This window comes from Anolis carolinensis, chromosome 1, assembly GCF_035594765.1.
Source record: "Anolis carolinensis isolate JA03-04 chromosome 1, rAnoCar3.1.pri, whole genome shotgun sequence".
NCBI classification, from domain to species: domain Eukaryota; kingdom Metazoa; phylum Chordata; class Lepidosauria; order Squamata; family Dactyloidae; genus Anolis; species Anolis carolinensis.
In genome coordinates this window covers 114,782,236-114,805,770 of record NC_085841.1, presented here as the reverse complement: position 1 = coordinate 114,805,770, position 23,535 = coordinate 114,782,236, and the positions used below count along the sequence as shown (strand labels likewise).

The following is a 23,535-nucleotide window of genomic DNA, read 5'->3' as shown; positions in this document are numbered from 1 at the left end:
GCCCACTTTTCTTGTATTACGTAACGTTGAATACAGAGTTCTTCCTGTCAATACAAATAAAAATGGACAAGAAAGAAACAAAACTGTGGTGGGGAAATGTTGACTAGTAGTAAAGGATTATAGGCATTGTTCCCCACCCAAAAAGCCTAAGAGCCAAATGTTCTTTGAGATTGAATGGAAGCATAAAATGAAGTATTTGTGAAAATAAATCCCCCAAATCCCCCATGACAGCACTGACATGATTATCTTGGATCCCTGTGTAATGGCTGTAGTAACATGGGCAGTCTTTTCCTTTCCCACTGCATACGGCAGTGAGCAATGAACTATACCTCCAGTCTTGAGAGGTGTGTTCATTTGGAAATCTGGCAATCAGGAGTTTAAGGAATGAAATGGAAGTTATACACTTGTATTTGAAGAATGATACAGTCTATAAAATTAAAATGTGCTAGTTCTTCAACATATTGTGGGATGATAGAATAAAGAACATGCTCATCAGATTTTTAGATAATACCAAATTAAGAGGGATAGTTAATAGGGAGGACAGAAACAAGATTCAAAATGAACTTAACAGGCTGACTTTCACTATAGAGAAATGTAAGATGCTAAATGTTGTGGTGGTGTGCTTTTAAGTCATTTCCTACTTACTACCTCATCACATGGGCCGATTTGCCCACCATACGCTCCTTCCTCTTTACTTTCACCACGAAGCCCATTAGATGACACACAAGGACTTCTGGCCGGGCTCCATGCTGAAAGAGGAGAAGAAGCGGTACACGCAGCTGCTGTAGCAACACAGGAGCCTTTCATGTGTTGCCTTACCAGGCATGGAAGGAAGCCAGGTGTTGGCGCTTCCCCTCATGGGATGGGTAATGGTAAGACAGGTAATGCAGGGCATGGAGCGATGGGTTCTCCACACATCCTACTGGGAGCCCATGGATTCACCACGATTCATGGCAAATCCATGGGCCTTTGTGTTGAGGTCCTTAGGCTGATCTTAAGGCAACTATTTTACAGGGTTGTCTTGGAAAGATTTGTTCAGAGGGTGGTTGCCTTTGTCTTCTTCTGAAGCTGAAGGAATGTGTGTGATTTGTCCAAGGTCACCCAGTGGGTTTTCATGATCAAGCAAGTAATTGAATGTTGTAGTCCAATGCTCAAACCACTATGCCATGGGGGTAAATGAAAAGCCTGAGTGCAGTGAAAGATCTTAGGAGATCATAAGCTAAATATGAGTAAATTGTGTGATATGGTGGTCAAAAGTGGAATCCCATTGATATTAGAATGTGTCTCAAATGCAATTAATCATGTAAGTAGCCAAAGCTCAATGAAACCAGGAAAGATGCTCTCTTTCATCCTCTCATCCTATTAATGCATAATTAATAAGTGCTGCATTTGTTATCCTCTGCTTTATACTGTTTCTTTCTCTATCTGCACATATACACAACAAATCTAAATGAAGCAAAAGAGACGTTCATTTTTGGTAATGCAGTGTGAGCTTGGCAGAATAGCTTTTTCTATTCATGAAAGTGGAATTTCCCACAAGATTACCTCACTCACCCACATGAACCCAACTTTTAATATAATGATCAGATCTGCAGTTCATATCAGACCACCATCTTGCAACATGGGAATTTTCAGGGGTGGTTTTGAAATACAGCCTACAGCATCTGGATAATGATGGTCTCCCATTCATGTCCTAACCAGAGCTGACATGGCTTAGTTTCCAAGATCAAGCAGGATTGTTGCCTTTAAGGCAAGGAAAAATGATGGGACAGAGACAGATGGCAACATTTAAATAAAGACATGCAAGATACATGAGCATAAATAGATAACTAAAATCTAGCAAGTCTCTGGACTTGCAGATTAAGTTTCAAATTTTAATATTGTTCTGCCACTTATTTATTCTTTCAGAACACCAACAGAAACTCACTTGCTCACGTGAATATGTTCCAACTGCCTGCAGAATTACCTTTAATTTCAAAGAATTGATTTCTCTGAAGAACAAATGTATTAAATCTTTTTGTTGTTGTTGTTGAAGAAATACATTTTTGTAGAGCAGGAAAGAAAGTAGAGTTTTAAAATACCAACAGCCCATGGACTGTCTATCTGACAGCATCATATCTGCGTCTTCTTCCAGTTTTATATTATTTACAGGGTGTTCATTGGATATGTATTTTATCTCTATTTTGGTAAGCTTGACACATTCAAAGGTATGGGGTGATTACTGTAGAAAAATTCAAATATTTTATAGTAAAATAAGAAAAGAAATGGAAGAAATAATAGGGAAAGAATTAATATGTGAAAAGCCAGATATATGTCTCTCACAATAAAGGTAAGAGACAATAACAGTAATTGGACCGAGATCCTAAAATATATGACAGCCGCAATACAAGCCACGATAGCCCAAGGATGGAGGGATGAGACAAAATGGGACGTAGAAACTTGGTGGTCTTTATATATCAGAATATATAATTAATGATTTCATTAATCAAAGGAAAAGAAAATATACAAATAGCCTAAAAGAATAAGACTGGTTCAGGAAATGGTCAGTCCTAATTGACAAAATAGATGAAGACGAAAGATACACCACCTTGAACCAGGCGTTCCACACGGTTAAAATGATACAATGATAATATATTGAATTGCTGTTCCAGGGGGAGGGGGGAACGGGGAAAGGATAGGGGGGTGGGTGATACATTTCAAAGGATCGTTTAAAATGTCATTTAAGCATTAGTTACTTTTGGTATTATGTATATTGAAATAAGACATGCATCGCAAAAATTTTGTTAATTGTTGGAATGTATCAAAAGAAAAAAAGGGGGGAAAAGTCTGGGGTGATTGATGGGATGTTTCCTCTGCAATGATGACTGATAGCTTCCATACCAGGACAGTGGATCAATTTCAGGTTTTAGAACAGGTCCACATTCAGTCCTCCAGGTGATTTAGAATTCAACTTCCAGAATTGCTAGCCATTGGTTATGCTGGCTAGGACTTCTGGGAGTCAGGGTCCAAAACATCTGGGTCAAAAGTTGGGAAACATGGCATAGATTTTACACGAGTTATCCAAAGTGCTGAATCTTTATCCCCATCTTTAAGATTCAGACTAAAGTCTAGAGCAGATTTACAACCAACAACTACAGTTCCCTTGCATTTTGTGCTGTTTGCATAATGGCCAAGATGTCCAAAACCGTTCTGGTTATATGTTTGAAAAGGGTGATAAATCTAACCCAAATGCACCCAATCCTTAAAAACAGTCATGTGCAGATTGGTGCGGACCACTTCCAGCTTTCCACAATTTTTTAAATTACAATATACATCTCTCCTAATCAGCATACTCTGTGATGAGGGGTGATATGAATCCAATGACAAATTGGTCACTGCATGACAAGCCATTTTTGACATTTTGAGTAGATAAGAAAAAAACAGATTGGCCAAGGTCCCAAAAGCATTCAAGGATTCTTCATTCAGGTTTTCTTTGGGTTTAGTACATGCTCCCACAATGCATGTGGGAGGTACAGTTGATGTTGTATCAAACAACTGTGTTTACTTGATAAAATATGTTATTTTCCACAGTACACAAATGTGTTTTCTATTACCTCAGTCAAATTAAGGTCATATTTGCACCACAGCTGATAATCCAAAAACATATGGATGCTACAAGCTGCTGGCCTGAGATACAGAAAACACTTCTCCCTCAACATGCAGAGAATGCGGCATGAGCAACTGTGTGAAATATGGGACAGCCTTCAATATTAAGGACACACCCTGTAACTATGAAAGTAACTTTTAAGGTCAGTATTAGAACTCAAAGGAAATGGTACTATTCCTTGTTAACTTACAGCTCCAATGCAGTGCATTTATGCCATCATTATTAAAGAAAGAAAATAATTGCAAGTACTTGGTTGTTTTGTAACTAAAATTTCTAGTCAGAAAATCATTCCAATTCTCTTCACCTTAGAGGTATAGATGATACATGTCATTACTGTAGGTATATTTATTTATATCATGCAGAGTGTGAAAGGGCTGAATAATTTATAATCATCATCATCATCATCATCATCATCATCATTTAATTACTTATTAATCGCCCTCCATCCACGATGCTCTAGGCGATGTACAAGATAAAATTGTAAAGGATAAAAATACATACATACAAATATTGATTAAAAAATATTAAAATAGATTAAAAGCTCTAGTAAAGAGCCATGTCTTGAGTGCTAGGGTAAAAGGCCCCAACTCACGCATGGCTCTCATATAGGGCGGCAAGGCATTCCATAAGGCAGGGGCAGAAACAGAAAAAGCTCTGCGCCTGGTCCTTTCCAAGTGCACTTCTCTAGGACCCGGTACATAGAGTAAGTCTCGTTGGGATGGTTGTTGCGACCTCCGATGATGGGAGAAGGAGAGACGGTCCCTAAGATACGATGGGCCCTGGCCGTAAAGAGTTTTAAAAGTCAGGACTAGCATTTTATATAGACCACGGTAATCAGTTGGAAGCCAATGCAGATGCTGCAGCACTGGTGTTATGTGGCATTTCACAAGTGTTCTTGTGAGTAGCCTGGCTGCTGCATTCTGAACAATACGGAGCTTTCGGGTCATGGACATCGGAAGGCCAACATACAGGGCGTTGCAACAGTCCAGCCTAGATGTGACCGTGGCATGGATGACTGTTGCCAGAGCCTCATCAGATAGATAGGGTGCCAGTTGCCTCACTTGTCGTAGATGGAAAAAGGCCTGTTTGCTGGCAGCAGCGACCTGAGCTTCCATTGTCAGCTGCGAATCTAAAACGACACCCAGGCTCTTAACGGTGGGCGAAGGAGATAGGGCAGCACCATCGAAGGTGGGTAGCAAGTGGGTCAGACCAGTTGAACGGCCATGCCAGAGAATCTCAGTCTTTGCTGGGTTCACCTTCAGTCTACTAGCACGTAGCCAGTTCGACAGAGCCTCCAGACATAAGGTGAATTTTTCTGGTATTGACGTTGCTCCAGGCTCCAAGCGCAGAAGGAGTTGGGTGTCGTCTGCATACTGATAGCAGTCTAGGCCAAAACTCCGAACCAAGCTAGCAAGGGGTCTAATGTAGATGTTGAAGAGAAGAGGGGAGAGAATTGCACCTTGGGGTACCCCACATAGGAGGGGAGATCTGTCAGAGACTTGATCCATATACTCCACGCATTGGCTCCGGTTTCGCAGAAATGAGCTGAACCAATTGAGGGCCTGACCGCGAACTCCGGACATGGCGAGACGGTGAATCATTAGATCGTAGTCAACGGTGTCAAACGCTGTGGTAAGGTCGAGAAGTAGCAGTAGCGCTGATCCGCCGCTATCAGACTGGCGACGAAGTTCATCTGTAATGGCAACCAGGACTGTCTCCGTCCCATGGCCAGGGCGGAAGCCTGACTGGAAAGGGTCCAGGCTGGCTGTATCATCCAGAAATTGTTGCAATTCTCCCAGCACAGCCCGCTCTATCATCTTACCCAAGAATGGGAGGTTGGAGACAGGACGATAATTGGCAAGGGTCATGGGATCCAAGCTAGGCTTCTTTAGCAAGGGACGAACCCTTGCCTCTTTTAGGATGTCCGGGAAGACCCCCTGTTCAAGAGAGCCATTGATGATATTACTCAACGGATCGAGTAGACCTTCCAGGCAGCTCTTCACCAACCAGGAGGGACACGGATCAAGGGAACAGGTGGTTGGTTTTGCAACAGCCAGGATTCTAGTGACATCTTCCTTGTCAAGCGGAGTAAATCGGTCAAAGATAGGCCCACTAAGCGGCCACAAAATCTCAAGCTCACTTAAGGTATCAGCTGTAGGGGGCAGTTCCTGCTGAAGCACGGTGATTTTATCAGTGAAAAACTTCTGGAATGCCTCTGCTGTAAGAGCCGTGGTTGCTGGGTTTTGGACTAAGGGAGCCGGACTGGTCAAAGCACGAACGATTTTGAATACTTGAGCTGGGCGCGATCTAGCAGAGGCTATTAAGAAGGAATTGTAAGATTTTTTAGCATCCTTGATGGCTGATTCGTAGGACCTGCAAAAAGCCTTGAACACGGACAGTGACACCTCATCGGGCTTCTGTCGCCACCGATGTTCCAGCCGCTTTCGTGCTTGCTTCATCGTCCGTAGCTCATTAGTGTACCAGGGGGAGCGATTCCGGTGAGGGCGAAGGAGGCGTCTGGGGGCAATCTCATCCAAGGCAGCCAACAAACTGACATTCCAGGTGTTGACTAGCTCATTGAGAGTGACGCACGCAGTTCCCAGGCCCTTAAGGGCATTCAAGAACTTAGCAGGTTCCATGAGTCTCCTAGGCCGAGCAAAGATTGGTGTGGCAAGATGGGGAGGAGATGGAATCTCAATCCGGGCCTTCAGGACAGCGTGATCAGACCAGGGAACATCAATTACCGCAGATAGAAATGTTTGTACTCCGATATTAAAAATCAGGTCCAAGGTGTGGCCGGCCCGATGAGTAGGGCGAGTCTTGAGTAGTGAGAGCCCCAGAGCTTCAAAGGTTGGTACTAGGTCCTTAGTCACAGATGAAGATGGCAGTGCCTCGACATGTACATTAAAGTCACCCAGAACAATAAGTCTGGGGAACTTCAGGACCCAGTCTGCCACAAGATCTAATAAATTTAGCAGACTCTCTCCCGGAGACCCAGGCGTGCGGTAAACTACAAGAATGGCTAGGGATTCCCTGCTAGCCAGGACCACACCAACACACTCAATACCGGCTATCTTTGGAGTTGGAATAGCTTTGATGGTAAAATAATCACGGGAGAGTATTGCTACCCCTCCACCCCGACCCCCACTCCGTGGCTGTTGAAATATCTGGAAGCCTGGAGGTGTCAGTTCATGTGAGGGAATGTTATCATAATAAAAACAGGATGTCCTCGTAAGATGAAAAATACTGTGACATAGGATAGGACAGGAGTAGACAAATGAAATTAAGCTAAACTTGGTAAAAGGAGCCCTTAAATCTGGGAAGCAAAGCAAGTGTGGTCGAAAATCAAAACATTTGCTGGAATCCTGGTGGTTAGTTCCACCAATTAATTACTAAATAGTGAGTCAGCATGTAGGTAAATCTAACTGATTCAATGGATCTAGGATAGCCAATGAGCACTGAAATTATATTGTAATTACATTACAATTAAAATAACCTAAAAAGATTGTCAATAAAATAAATTACACTTTGAGTGTTGTAAGATCATCCATGAGAGTGTATTATATGTCGGTGTGATTTCTGGATTTAAGATTCAACTCTGATGATTACAACGTATGGACTTATTTCCATGAAATGCATGCAATAGTACTACAGTTTTCTGTATAAGAAAACATTCCTCTTCAAGTACATACTAAATCTGGGTAATTCTGAATGAAAAATACCAAATCATATGTTTAAAAAAACCATCACTGTTAATCTAACGGTTTTGGAGCTTTCTCCCCAAAGACTCCAGATGTCAGAAATGTATCTTCTCCTTGTCACACAAGACATTTTACAACAGCAACGGCTTGGCTACTGATTTGTTACCCCTCCCAGTTGAGTGTCATTTGTGCTCAAATGGTATGACTGCCTATTATAAGCCAGTATCTAAGTCTTTTATAAAGATGTTGAACAACAGCAGAGCCAGGGCAGAACCCTGAGGCATTCCACTTGTCATTTCTTTCCAGGAGGATGAAGAATAATTGGCGAGCACTTTTTTAGTTCTTTCATTAATCCAGCTACAAGTTAACAAAAATATTGAAAAGCTGTGGTTTATCAGCTTGTCCACAATGGCATACCTCTTTATAAGCCTTGCTGATGTCAAGATGTGTTACCACTATGGCAAACCCGAATCCACAAATGTTGTAGTTCCAATAAAAGAGAGAGATTAGTCTTGCAAGAATTGTTTTCAGGATCCTTAGGAACGACAGTGCTGTTTTATAACTGCTTATATGTTGACTGCATATGTCGTGATACAGCCGCCTCTTAAAGAGCCACACACACAATAAAAGTTCTTAAATGTTTATTAAATGATGTTTTAAACTCAAAAAACACTTAATTGCAGTGTTTCTTTTAAAAGGCAAAAGTCTTAGTTCAAAAGAAGTCAAAAAGCAAGAACAAGAGGATAATTCAGATTATCTGGCTTGATAATCCGCATCAAGCATAACACAAACGCCACTAAAGCTGACGCCACACAATGCTGTGGCTCAAAAGGCTAAAGAGGAGCTAAACGCTCCAAAAAGGCAGCAAACAGAAGTGTAGTCGAAAGCCAGGCCGAGTTTCAAAGACCAAAGGACGAAACTAGAGACGGCGAGCCAGGAGTAAGCACAGACGTAGTCAGGAGTCGGACCGGGTTCAGTAGCCAGAAACGCCGAGGTAGAAACGCCAAAGCAAGGGCACTAAAGCAGGGACGCCAAGGCAAGCACCAAGCTGGAAACGCTGAAGCAGGCTCACCGAAGCGAACGCCAAACTGGAAGCACCAGAGCAGGAAAGCCAATACAAACATCAACCTGGAAACGCCAGAGCAGGAACACCAAAGCAAACGCCAAACTAGAAACGCCAAACTGGAAACATCGTTGTCAGGAGCCGAACAGGAGTCAGAACCCAGGACCACCGAAGCAGAATTCAATCCGGATTATCAGGAAGTTGTACAGCCAGGACCCAAGGAGAACAGGCAGCAACAAAGTAATGTCCCCAAAACGACACCTTGCCTTCTGCAAGGCAATAGCTCTTGAAACTCCACTTTTAACTTACTCATCGGAGTCCGATGCTGATGAGGCCTCCAACCTGTCCTCATCATCCTCAGCTAATCTTGATCTCATTTGTGGACCTTTCTTCTCATCCCTCCAGTCCCTCCATCTTCGTTCAAGACTTAGATCTCCCCATGTCCCAGGAGTATGAGAGGCTTGCCAATCCCCTGATGCAGCCCCATGAGCTGTCTCATCATCCACATTAACTTGAGTCCAGTCAGCATTCTCCATCTCACTCCCAGACCCATCATTCCCAGAGAATCCCTCAAAAGTCTCCTCATCCGTGGGAGCAGTGAGTATATCCCGGATCTTTTTCCTTTCTCTTTCCTCATCCGACTCCTGCTCTCGAGTAGACCTTTTAGTTCCTCTACTCTCTGCGAAATCATCATCTAGCATGGACTCCTCATCACTAGAAAACCCATAAAACGTCTCATCCTCTGAAGGAGCCATAAGTATTTCCCGGACCCGCTTTACTTGTTGTTCTTCATCAAGCACCTGCTCTCTATTAGCCCTTTTTCTCCTTCCAGCTGTTTCACCCATAGAACCATTATTGCCCCTTGGCCCAACTACAACAGCATAATTATTGATTCCAGAACAGTGGTTCTCAACCTTCCTAATGCCGCGACCCCTTAAAACAGTTCCTCATGTTGTGGTGACCCCCCCCCCCCAACCATAAAAGGATTTTCATTGCTACTTCATAACTATAATTTTGCTACTGTTACAAATTGTAATGTAAATATCTGATATGCAGGATATATTTTCATTCACTGGACCAAATTTGGCACAAATACCAGATATGGCCAAATTTGAGTACTGATGAGGTTGAGGGGGGATTGATTTTGTCATTTGAGAGTTGTAGTTGCTGGGATTTATAGTTCACCTACAATCAAAGAGCATTCTGAACACCACCAACAATGGAACTGAACCAAACTTGGTACACAGAACTCCCATGACCAACATAAAATACTGGAAGGGTTTGGTGGGCATTGACCTTGAGTTTTGGAGTTGTAGTTCACCCACATCCAGAGAACAGTGTGGATTCAAACAAACTTGGCATTAATACTCAATATGCCCAAATTTGAACATTGGTGTTTGTAGAAAATAGACCTTGACATTTAGGAGTTGTAGTTGCTGGGATTTATAGTTCACCTACAATCAAAGAGCCCCTTGAGCCCCACCAATGATAAAATTGGGCCAAACATCCCACACAGAACCCCCATGACCAACAGAAGGTACTGGAGGAATTTGGGAGGAATTGACAGTGATTTAGGGGAGGTGTAGTTCACCTACCTCGGGAGAGCACTGTGAATTAATATGTTTTCTAGTGGTCTTTGGTAAGTCCTCTGACATGCCTTTGCATGCCCCCATAGGGGCCTCAACCCCCAGGTTTAGAAATGCTGTTCTAGAAGCATTCCCAGTATTGATCTCAAATTGACTGGTATTTGCCTGGCTCCTTTTCCTAGTTTTTCCATCATACTTTTCAAGACAAGAAAGGAAAGCTCTAAGAATATATCTGCCATTTCCTTCATTAGCTTTGAAAGTTGTTCATCTGTCCTGAATATTTCAATTTATCTGAGGTAGGTAGTGCTTCTGCTTCTGCTATACCTATCTTGAGATGCAACCCTCCCCTAAATCATTTCTGTACCCCCCCCCCCCCCAAGTCAAGCACTGTTTTTCTTTTGGAAGAAGATAAAGGCCACAAAGGTGTGGAATAGTTCCACCTTTCCCCTGCCATCACCAGCATTTCCCCATCTATTTTGTGTAGTGGATCTTCCACTTCCTTTTTCTTCCTCTTGTTCTAAGCTTAGCTGAAAACATTACTGCAAATTTGAGTGTCTTCTGAATTTTAATTTTCCTGGCCTTTCTACAAACAGCAGCTACTCATCTGGTCGATTCCTTGTTGGTTTGCCCTTCCTTCCATCTCCTATGCAAATTACTATTAAAATCTCCAGCATCCTGCTCTTTTTAGATGCCCCTCACTTTTCCTTCTTCTCAGATTTGTGATTTTTCCTTCAATAGCTTACCTTTAAGAAATGACATTTTGATTGGGCACTTCTGACCATGGGATCTCACCCATTTAAATATATGTCAGTGTTTTGTTGCCCTCAATTATTCTCTGCACAATTCTCCAGATCATGCCCTTGCTTTCAATGCCAACATTTTCCTACACTCTCTGCTTTTACAAGTGTGATAAAGATCTTATATTAATGCAAATGTCATAGGTCTATCTACTTACAGGGAAAGACAAAAAGATAAAATAAATAAGTATCCACAGACTATTACACATCCTGAATTTTTATGAAGGTAGTATCTTCTGCTGTTCTTTCAACATTTTCTCTTACAGAATATATAATCTGAAGCACTGGATGTTTTAACGTCCCTCTATTCAATAATTGCTTTTTATTTCTAGTTCTTCTGTATTTAAAAAGCAAGCCACAGCCTTTTTCTTAAAGGTCTGAAAGAACCCCACTTTGTCATGCTATTGCTTATTTCGGAAATACTTTTTTAAAATGTTATCTGCTCATATTTGTTTAAAATCAAAAACAAAAATCATCTTCAGTGTCCATGTTCTTTTCCATATCTGTCTATGTGCATTTACTATATATCATGAAATGTTAATCCTGTCTTTTAGCCATCAGACCCTCAAAGGAGGACATTTCAATGCACAATACAGGCTTTCATAGTTTAGGTTGCTACTTTGGAATTCCTAATGAATTGTTTCTTTGGACTGGAGAAATAATATTGTTCACAGCATGATGGCATTTTCAGATCAACTTCATATATTCCCAATCAAGATCTTTTGGATTAGATGTATAGTCAGTATGAACCATTTAGAAAGCTTAGAACAATGCATGGGAAGTATCTACTTTTTGAACCAATTCAGAATCCAAGAACAACATAGAGCAGTAGTTCTCAACCTGTGGGTCCCCAGGTGTTTTGGCCTAGAAATCATAGAATAGTAGAGTTGGAAGAGACCTCGTGGGCCATCCAGTCCAACTCCCTGCCAAGAAGCAGTTTACCAGCAGTTAGGATTTCTGGGAGTTGAAGGTCAAAACATCTGGGGACCCACAGGTTGAGAACCACTGACATAGAGGGAAGAGATCCGAACTCAGGTGTGGACCCAGTTTAGTCCTCCCACCATGAGCTGATTAATAAGGGTTGATCAGACCAGGCAGTGTGTCATTACAGAGATGTGGCAGAGCCAGAAAGGAAATTTCACCTGTCCACCTTACCCTTCCCAATCCCCCTTCTGCAAATTTAAAGAAGCATCCAACCATAACAGATAAAAACAGTTGTGTATTTGTTTTGCATATTCAGGGTTATATCTGAATTGGCAAGCATTTTCTAATGTGAAAAGGACAGTGGCAAGGTTCAGGTGGTATTTTAGCCCACCCCCCATACAAATGCACTGGCAGAGGGGCCAATTTTTTGTCACTGGCATTTCAGGCCTGGCATCAGTCTCCATCGGTAGGGCAAAGGCCAGAACTGATATGTCACCAACATCCCCTGCCTGCCTGCCTTTCTTCCTTTCTTTCTGGTCATAGTAGTAGTTTTGGGCTTGCTGCAAAGCAAAATGTTGAGTCTGGCTGCAATCTCACATCATCCAATTAACATATTTTGGAAATGTATCCTATATTCTTTATGTTCCTCTCTCTATTGTCCCTGCCATTTCTGTTTTCTGATTCTCTTTAGTATGCTAGCAAGAAGAATGGGAATGTTTGCTAGTTAGCCAACAGGTTCTTTTGCTACAGTGCTAAAATAACATTTGGCTCATGTTCCTTTTACATAATGTATGGCTGAGCTGTGTTAAAATGACACAACCAAAGAGAGCCAAAAAGACAAAAAAAATCCCCTGTAGATCTAGAACGTTTCCATCTCCTGTTCCACTGGAAATAGCATTACTTTCCCACTTGCCTTTGTAAGTAGTGTTTTGTGTGTTGTCACATGTTCTCAACTGTGAGACAGGTGATTCATTTTTAGAAGTGCCTTTTAAAGGTATTCCTTAATTCTAACTTCATTCTCCCACTTTTAACAAAGCTATTATCTCAGTATGACGGGATCACTGGAGATTCAAATATGCAAGCATAACAGCAGTTGTTTGTCGGACTTGTTTTCCTGGAGATCCAGTAAATCTCGTATGCAAACCCAAGGACAGAAGAGCAAACAACTGTCTTTAAAAGTGTTCAGATAAGTATTAAAGAGACCCAACTCACAATCTCTTCTCTCCTCTTCTCTCTCCCCTTCCTTTTTTTTGGTCCAAAATGTGTTAATATACATTTGGCTCTTCTTCACTTTTGGAGTTGCTCAAGATGGGCATTTTATTTTCTTTCTAAAATCTCTTGCAGTCAGTTTAAGCAAAATGCTCTTTGAAATGCCCTTTTGTCAATCTCTGTATAAGACACTGATGACTGGTCATTACCAAGAATGGGCCCATTTTTAATCTTTTTCTTTAAGCAGGCAACTTAATTCATTCCACATTGCCTGCCTGGGGCAATTTTATCAGGTGGAATCTTCCAACTCTCTTTGGTCTCCTTTCTGCAATCTTCTCTGAAAATGAGCTCTGCCAATGCAAATTCCTTTCTGAAATATCGTCTGTGGCTACAGATTGGCTTAGTTCATTTTATGTATTTAAACCACTATGATTTCCATCATTATCCTTGCAGAGCATGGAATTATTTCACCATATTGCTTGCTATTCTGTTTTTCTAGACTATGTTATGCAGGCACATGAAAGAAGCACGACTGAAAATGAATAGAATATTTTAAGTTTTAATTTGAGTTTAGGAAAAAATCCTTTATCTTAAAATGTCAAAGGATGTAATATAATACTTCAATAAAAATTCTATCACAAAACCCTCCAGAAGGGCATTCAGTGGCTTTTAGTAATTGGGAGCATGGGTACTGAAAGGAAGTTCATGCTTGATTTTAAATGCAAGCTGCCAGAGTTTCTCACCTCTTCCATCCTCATCACACTTTTTGAGCAACAAAAAGGCTTTCTGCCAATTTGCTAAGATATTCTGCGATGACCCTAAGGCATTGCTGCCAATGACATTCTTGAGGATACAGAGAGTAAGCTGCCTTTCACCATGACCAGGAATGTGAATACAATGACATGAAAAAGAATATAGTATGACCTCCATAGCCGTGAAACCAATATATATGTTTTCACTTATCTATGGCTTCACCCAATGTTGTCCACCTAGGTATTCTATGTAGCCTCAACTGAGACTGAGATTAAGGAGAAGGAGCTAATGCTGGTCACCAGAAAGCCTCTCTATGGTGAACTTTAAATGCCTGCACCTGGTATGGGAGGAGAAACAAGTGGAGATTGCTATTTGTTTACTGCCTACCTTGCTAATCAACTACTTTGCTACGGTTGCTAACTAAGCAGATTTTGGGTTGGGGATTTTGGATTTTGGAAGCCACTGTTGTCGTGTTAACGACGCCACTGTTTGGGACCCTCACTCTGTAAGACTGTGTGTTCATCGGCTGTGTATCGACCTCCACACATTAAAAAAACTCACACAGTCGTCTTCCATGAAAAAATTAAACCAAACCAAAAAAATCCCATGGCAAGCAGCGAGTGGCAATGGGGGCAGGACTGTGAAATCTGGAAGCCCCTAGTCACAGACTGGAACATGGGTGGTGGATATAGTTTCAGTCATTCTACGTCAAGGTCCAAGGCAGTTGAGTAGTCTGACAGCTGTATCCATGACTGAGCAGCCCTTTTTTAGGATGCTCACCCCACATGGGGAAGGGGCTAGAAAAGGTGCCCTAAACATAGTCTGCCTCTCTTATCCCTGACTGAACTGCCGCGTCGAGAGGGGTCACCACCCTGGAATCATGCCCTCTGCTACATCTCTTGGGTTCTCTCAATCTGAGGTTGGTGACTCAACACATGCACTCTCCGTCTGTGTTTTGCTCCTGAGTTTGAGAGGGTTGTCTAGATGGCAGTAAGGTCTTCAAAGTGAGAGTATCTGGTGAGGTTCAGCTTCATAGCAGTTGTTCTCATAGGAAAGTGGTCCATCTCCAAAAATATATGGAATCCCTGAACATTTTAGGCAAACATCTGGATGCTAGAGCAGATGATTTTATGAGACAGTAGTCATTCTGTAGAAAAGTGAAGATTGACTGGCTCCTGAGTCCACTCCCATAAATGCTCCTGGGTCCACTCTAAGACTCTTTGGAGTCTGGGTGGCTTGGTAGTTTTCTACAGAGCTCCACATGATGATACAAATTGAATGTGAACAGCAGCACTTTTAGAATAGGACTTGATGTGATGTTCAAAATCATGTAAGAACATATACTTTGTTTTTCAGGCAACTGATGTATCACCTTGATCAGGAAAGTCTCTGGAGGACTGTTGTATCTTCTCCCAGTGCTTGCATGCGGGGATAGCCAGCCTGAAGGCTGCTCACATGAACTTGAGTCCTAGAATGGGATAGGACCTGCAGATAAGTGTTTTCCAAACCTTGGAGGTGGATAATTAATCTGTCCTGGGTAGGGTTGCATTCACCCCACTTCAGAAACAGGCATATTTTGGGGGGTTGCTCTTGAGTTCCTCTCTGTCATTGAAGGCTCAAATGGCAGCTTTAGTTGCTATCAGTGACCCCTGATTTTTGATAAACTGTTTTCATGGGTTTTATTATTTGATTTTGTTTAACTACTGCTTCTAATGCGCGCGCGCACACACACACACACACACACACACACACATATATATACATTAGAAGCAGTAGTTAAACAAATATATATTTTATATATATAAAATATAAATGTGAACTACTTTGAAATTTTCAAAATTAAAAGTGGGACAGATTTTTAAAAAAAGAAAGAGAAGGGAAATATGTGTAGATTTGCCAGTTATTTTCCATTTCTTCAATATGAACTGGGGCTGTTGTGTCAAGGCAAAGAGGACAGTGGTAGGTGGTGGTGAGCAAAGTAAGCAATGTCTCCTCTTAGGCCCCTTCCACACAGGTGTATAAAATCCACATTGAATTGGATTATATGGCAGTGTGTACTCAGATAATCCAGCTCAAAGCAGATATTGTGGATTGTCTGCCTTGATATTCTTGGTTATATGGCTGTGTGGAAGGGCCCCCAGTCTTTTTATTGACAGCTGAAATTGTAGCTCCAAAGTGCCTTGCTGATTGCAGGATTGTCAGGGAGCTTAAATCTAAGCTATGCGGTAACAGAAGTAAACTTCTATTACCTTGCCATTTATACTATTAAAACATTTACAATACAATTTACAGTGGAATGTAATGACATTTTCTTGGAATGTTGTTGCGTGCAAATTTTCTGCATTATTTAATAGACTGCATTGTGGGTGGCTTCACATTCTATATTTCTTAAAAACAACAACATTCTGCTCAAGCTAAAGTTTTAATACTAGAGACAACTTTCCTGCTCACAATTTTAGCCTCACATGAGTGAAAGTTTTTCACCTCTTGCACATACAGTAGATACTCCACTTTCTCTGAGGTCAGAAATGCTGGACCACTATGAAAATGGAAAAAATAAAAATAAATTAAAAATCTGCTCTTTTTAAACCTGAGAGAACAACTCTCTAAGAATCTCTTGGTCATCCAGGACACCTCTATGGAAGATTTAGAGATTCCTAACTAGAACATATTAATCAAGTCCATAAATAATCAGATCTGTAAAAGTCAAACCTGCAAATGCAGAAGGCTAAGTGGATTCATTGAGAACAGTCTTATTGAATCCATGTTTTCACTAGTTCCTTACAGTAATGTCACATCATTTTATAACTACGATGAAGTCAAGAGTTTGATTCTTTGTGATGAAAATCTGAAACATTGGTGCTCCATACCCAAACCACAAATCCCACAGAAAGGTTGACATGAAACTTTAAGAAGCAACTGGAACCTGCACAGTGAAACAGAAGGCTCTTCTTATTAATGAAATATAGACACTAAGACACATAGACAATGAGCAAAACGTCTGAAAGTAATACATTTCCTGGTAGCAGGCTAGACTGTTGAAGCATTTAATGACCAACTATCATACCAGGCCAGGATACTGAAGGACAAGAAGATATTGTTAGTATGAACTGAAAATATAGATGTGTGTTATAATATATCTGCATGACATGGTTCTAAATATGGGGTGAAACAGTTTTATTAACTTAAAAACCAAAATTTTATCCATGAGTGCCATATGAAGACATGGTTGTCTTTCATGCGTATTTATAAAACTGTATGCAAACTTCTGCACAACTTTGCCTAGGTAGCTTCTCGATGCTACAGGTGAAGAGAAAAATGAGTGACACCAGATCATAATTATTTGAGGAGGGAGGTCACCTTTAACTACATAAAAAGACTCAAAGTAATTTGTTCCTGCATAGCTTGGAAGGACAGTGATAACATTTTAATAGACAGACACCAAATGGCTATGGAACAAAGTACACACTGCATTTTCATTTATAAAACCAGGAAGACTTTTAAAACTTTCAAAAACAGGAATATTAAATAGTGCTGTTTGGTTGTCATTACATAGCAAATAAAACCTCCTCACCTAAATGGTTTTAACTCAAACATATCTACAAGTATAAACTATCAAAATACTATTTTATGATCAATGTGTAAAAATGTTTATCACTGCTTCTATTCCTATGTTTTAACGATACTCTTTCGGTAAAAAGCAGTTTTTCTGTGGTGCCAGGACCACTATCCCCTGATATAACCCAATGAAACCTAGAAAGGTTACTTGATTCATTTTTTCTCCGAATAGCAAAAATAAAATCCCTGTAGGAGACTACTACTAGCTTTGAAAACAGAACACTTGAACTGAACTGAATATTTGGGACTTCATCATACTACCTAAGCTACAATAATTATTCATTTTTGTAATAGGTCATCCTCTTTGGGATTGAAGCTACGTGCTTTTTTATTTCTCATCTAACATACCTCTTATAATTTCTGCCATGAAAACAATCTAATATTAAGAACATGGTTAGTCTTTTGGTAAATCTATCTGATGTACATTTTTGACATCATCCATTTACAATTATTTTGTACAAAAATGAAATGTTTTTTGTGTAGAATTGTTTGTGCTAATACTGCATAGAACCTAAAATGAAAGTTCAAAATGGATCCAGCAGATGAATATACTTGTTCAAACTAAAAACACCCAATGCACATCCAAAAGGACACTTACCCCTGCGTAAGTTGTTTAATATCAAAAGGTTGTTTCTTTTAAAAAGTAGTGAACTTTGATATTTTTTTATTTTAAAGAGTACACTGCATGAACATTCACTGCTTTTTAAATCAGTAATCTAAAGAACACAGAGGAACAATGCTAAGTGAAACACAAGAACAAATCTTAATTGGTTGGTTAAAGGAAACCACATGCTCTTTGAAACATCACTTGTAAAAAAAAAAAGGTGGGGGGCTTTTGTCATGGCTTCACAGTTCAAGATTTCTAGTATAAAACCTTGGATTTGAAAGATACCTATCAAACAAGGTGGCCTTCCACTTATTCCACACTTTTATCTAACCCTTCGGATTAAATCTTTCCAAATTCCACAAATCAATGTTCAACTTTCAAAGTATGGAACAAACTGGAGTCCAGGATGCGGCATTCCAAAAAAAATGCGCTTAAGTATTTACAGGATGTTTACAATAACTTCTTGCAAAAGTTTTCCATCTGCACGCGTCATCTTGGAGAACTGTAAACAACATGCTATGCAGCCTTGGTCTCTGGTGGCAGGTTATGGGCGAGGTCTCTTTGGAGGAGGCGGCGGCATGAGTTCTGTGTCAGGATCCATGTGGTGCTTACGCGTCTGTTCTGGGGTCGCTGCTGGGGTTGCTCCTGTCATACACTTGTCAATGAATTCAAAGAGGATTTCCTTTGTCACTGGATACCGTATGCTGTTGCACACAGCTGGAGGGAGGAGACAAATTACTTGATTACTAAAATATTTATACCCCACCCCTCAGAGATCTCAGAGCAACATACAATAAAATTGCCATATATGCTCATGTATTTGGGGGTAAACATTGTGAATTTTGATATGACCCATGGATAAATGGAGGGTCATTACACAGAAAGGGGAAAACACCAATGCTACCCGAGGACCAGGCACCCTGGCAGTCGCTATTTCTCCACCCAAGCATTCAAAAAGGCACCAAGACAGAGAGAGTAGAAGAGGTTGGCTGTTCTTTTAGGTACTTCTGAGACAGACTATGCTCTTGCCTTTTGCCCCCCTAGCCAACTTGCATAATTGGGATCGACCTTTTGCCAGGATTCCAGATTTTTTTGGGGCAGGGGGGATGGTGAGGAAGAGGAAGCTTTCTTTGTGCATGTAAAAACATTTTAAAATCTAGGCAACCATTTTCAAAAGTTCCCACTATGTGGCTTAGCTCACTGGCTTAGTGCAGAAGTGTAGGAGTATTTTACCCGCACAACAACAACCAGGAATGAGACTGGGGAGTGAGCTAAAGGTTGCATGACTTGGGGCAATCATGTCATTTGGAGGAACGTAATGCTGCCATGTGGCCAGCATCATGATTTGTGAGTCCTCTTGAAGCATAAGTTCTGGCTGTAGCAAAAAAGGACAAGAAATCTTTATAGAGACTGGCAATGGGCCTTAGTCAAGATCTAGAGGCACTCAATATGTGTCATGTGTTCTGTAAGTAAAGCAGCATCAGATGTGACTGCTAATAGGCATTTTTCCAGCGAGCCTAAAATTGGCTGTTATCAAACCGCTGTTGAAAAAGCCATCACTGGACCCCACTCAATTGGAGAACTATCGGCCTATTTCCAACCTCTCCTTTTTGGCCAAGGTCGTGGAACGTGTACGGTGGCCGTACAACTCCAGGCATTCTTGGTAGATACCGATTTTCTGGATCCGGCACAGTCTGGCTTCAGGTCGGGGCATGGTACCGAGACAGCCTTGGTCACCGTAGTCGATGATCTACGCCGGGAACTGGACAGGGGGAGTGTGTCCCTGCTGGTTCTGCTGAACCTCTCAGCGGCCTTTGATACCGTCGATCACGGTATCCTTCTGGGGCACCTTGCTGGGATGGGGCTCGGGGGTACTGTTCTGCAGTGGCTCCGGTCCTTCCTGGAGGGGCGTTCCCAGATGGTGTCATTGGGGGACACCTGCTCGGCCCCACAACCATTGTCTTGTGGGGTCCCGCAGGGTTCAGTACTGTCCCCCATGTTGTTCAACATATACATGAAGCCACTGGGAGAGATCATCCAGAGTTTCGGGGTGAGGTGTCATCTGTACACAGATGATGTCCAGCTCGGTCACTCCTTCCCACCTGTCACTAAGAAGGCTGTTCAGGTCCTAAACTGGTGTCTGGCTGCTGTGTCGGACTAGATGAGGGCGAACAAATTGAAATTGATGTCAGGACCCAGGCTGCAGAGCACCAATAACCATGCGCAGAGACCAGAATCTAACTAATATCTTTATTAAGGAAATATATAAAGTTAATAAAAACAAGTGTAGAATATAGTTCAGAAGTAGACCTTTCAGGAAAGGTCAAATATAGTCCAGGAAAACAATGTCCAATATGAGATATTAAGGTCCAAAGTTGTAATCCAATAACCGAAACACACACTTTGCCAAGCAAAGTGAGGGGAAATGACAAGGTCCTTTAGTCCATGGAGCTTAAAGCAAGGCTGGGGAGCAACTAGATTCTTGGTAAACAAGGCTTGATTCAAGGCAACAAGAAGCAAGGAGCAAGAACAGGGTCCGTGGCGAAATCCGTGGCGAGGTCCGGGGAACAAGGCAGGGCTGGAACGAGAGCAAGGTCCTGGAAACTGGAGTAGCGTAGTCCACACACAATCTACTCCCGAAGCTGACGAATTGACTCCGCAAGGATTCCTTTGTGGCCAAACACCTATATAGGATCTTGTTTTCCCGCCAAAGAACACTTTCTCTGGGGAACAAGAAACGAAACCTATTCTGTGTCCAGATGCAGGACTCCTTAAACTTTCCCAAGGGAAACAGACTTAATCATCTAATTGTCTGGCAGCTATCCTGGTGCTCCGGCGAGTCGCCTCCCGAGCGCTTCTATCTTGATTATAATAAAGACGGCGAGAAAATGGGGGAGATTTCTGCTCAAGGCTTGTTTGGCTGACTTCTTGTGGGCAAACATCTTGCAGCTGCAAGGGCTCCAATTCTGGCTGAAACGGTGGGAAACCCAAGTTTTCCTCTTCATCTGCCTCAATAGTACCAGGAACGGGACTACATGGCCCATGAGTCATCACAATTGAATCCAGACAAGATAGAGGTCCTCCTGGTCAGTTGCAAGGCTGAACAGGGAATAGGGTTACAGCCTGTGTTGGACGGGGTCGCACTCCCCCTGAAGACACAGGTTCGCAGTCTGGGTGTTCTCCTGGACTCATCGTTGAGCCTGGAGCCACAGGTCTAGGCGGTGGCCAGGGGAGCATTTGCACAACTCAAGACTTGTGCACCAGCTGCGCCCGTTCCTTGGGAGGTCTGACTTGGCCACGGTGGTCCATGCTCTGGTTACATCCCGTTTGGATTACTGCAACGCACTCTACATGGGGTTGTCTTTGGAGATGGCCCGGAAGCTCCAATTAGTACAACAGGCAGCAGCCAGATTAATAACTGGGGCGGCTTACAGGGAGCGCACCACCCCCCTGCTAAGCCAGCTCCACTGGCTGCTGATATGCTACCGAGCCCAATTCAAAGTGCTGGCTTTGACCTATAAAGCCCTAAATGGTTCTGGCCCAATCTACTTGTCCGAACGTATCTCCTCCTACGAACCAGTAAGATCACGAAGATCATCTGGAGAAGCCCTGCTCTCGGTCCCACCTGTTGTATCCCAGCCACAGGCTGGCCACGTTCAAGATGATGACACTGAAGGGGACTTTGGTTTCCAAGATGGAACAGAAGAGGATTCTGGTTTTGGGATTTTGCAGCAGTCTGAGCCTCCTGTTAGAGACATGCAGTTTCACTTTGAGCAGGATGACCTGCTGGCCCCAGAAGAGTCAGATAACGAACAGGCTAACATTCTTCCTTTGGGAGTTTTTGAGGAGGATCCGAGAGTTGTGGAAAATAATGAGGAGGAAACTGGAGAACTGAGAAATAATGAAGGAGCCGGGGCAACTGAAGACCAAGTGCGAGATAACAGTGGCCCTGAGCTGTCCAGGCAAGACCGTTTGTCTTGGCAGGGCTCTGAGCTTCGCAGAAGTGACCGTTTGGCGCGCAAAAGAGAGCTTTCGAAAGAATCAAGCTGTGGGAAAAGAAACGCCTTCCTGGGTTGCTATTAAAAGAAGCCTGTGCAGACCATGCCCTTTGTCAGAGCAATTCATCGCTTTATCTGTGTGCATGTTTCCCTTGCCGGCGTTTTGGAGTCTAGGGCTTTGTTTCGTGCTTTCTAAGGACCACACTTTGCCTCTGGGATTACTTTGCATTCTTGGACCCTGCTCCTTGCCTCCTATGGATTAATACCTTGCTTGGTGGATTACTTATATCTCTGGACCTTGTGTTTTGGATCCTGTGGACTAAGACTTTGTGCTTTGAACTTCATGCTTTGGATTTTATGGACTAAGACCTTGTGCTTTGAACTTCATGTACTAACTCTGTGCTTTATGGATTATTGCTATTACTTTGCCTTCTGAACCAATGGACCTTGCCTTTTGGACTGATGGACATTAATGTACTATTGATTCCTTTTTACCTTTGGACTCTTTCTTTACAACATTGAATTATCTTTTGATTGCTTGCTTGATCTATATTCTGCTTTACTCTAAATAAAGACCTTAAAAGACTATTTGTGTGTTGATTGGGTATCCTAGCAAGGTGAACTTAGCCTGAGGTGCGACACCACCTGCCTCACAGGCGTGGCTGGTGAGAACGAGGGACAGGGCTTTCTCGGTGGTAGCTCCTATCCTGCTGGGATTCAGAAGGGCCATGAAAACATGGTTATGTGCCCAAGCTTTTGATGAGTAAATGACAAAGTTGACATGGCCTGATTTAAGGATGAAGCATGAGGATCTCGGACAAATGGAATTAATTATATATACGTTTTTAAGGTTTTTATAATGTGTTTTAATAATGTTATTAATGGATCTGTATATTGTTTTGTTTTTATGATTGCATTTTGGGCATTAAATTTTGCTAATTTTTGTAAGCCGCCCTGAGTTCCCTCAGGTGAGAAGGGCGGGGTATAAATGTTGCAAATAAATAAATAAATAAATAAATAAATGGAATGAAATGGTGTCACCTGTTGCTGCTACTGAACTCACTTTTCTGTCTACCTGGCCATCAAAATATTGTCCACCTGGATTGCCGTGCTACCTGGTTAATTGGGTTTTACCAGATTGTGGTTTCCCATATTTCCCACACAGTGCTTTCCAAAGCTAGGTGCCCCATAAGTAGTTCTGGCCCATCTCCCAACACTCTCCTGGCCTTCCCTTCTGACATCAGAAAGGCCATTCAGAAACCATTCAGATGACCAGAATTTGGTCCTCAAATACTGGGAAATGAGATCTATTGACCTAGCATGTCTAACCACAAAAAACCTGATAGTCAGTTTGGCATTCCTTCATGTTTCCTACAACATGTTAACATGACTACCGAGCTAGGTTTTTAAAAATAATTCAACAGTATTTCAAGTGTATAGCAGTGTAATAGATTATGCAAAAGTATATTTGCTACCTTATGGGCTCAGTAGTTTATTCAGCACATAATATATCTATACCATATAAACTTGCATTTATTTTTTAACTCTTCTATTTGACTTCTGAAAGAAAGCTCCTATTTTGCATGTCTCACTGTGTTCATTTTATTATTTGATGGGGAATTAGAATGTGTCA

At 41.9% G+C, this 23,535-nt stretch overlaps 1 protein-coding gene across 2 annotated transcripts in view; it reads right to left on the bottom strand.

Annotated features, from left to right (window-relative positions):
- Nucleotides 1–17,091: 17,091 nt before the first annotated feature.
- Nucleotides 17,092–23,535, bottom strand: part of rngtt (RNA guanylyltransferase and 5'-phosphatase) — a 271,599-nt gene continuing 265,155 nt past the window's right edge. For both annotated transcript variants that reach the window (XM_062980844.1, XM_008119536.3), the window contains exon 16: nucleotides 17,092–18,621. In XM_062980844.1, the coding sequence (XP_062836914.1) occupies nucleotides 18,449–18,621 (173 nt within the window). In that variant the 3' untranslated portion in view covers nucleotides 17,092–18,448. The remainder of the gene's footprint in view (nucleotides 18,622–23,535) is intronic.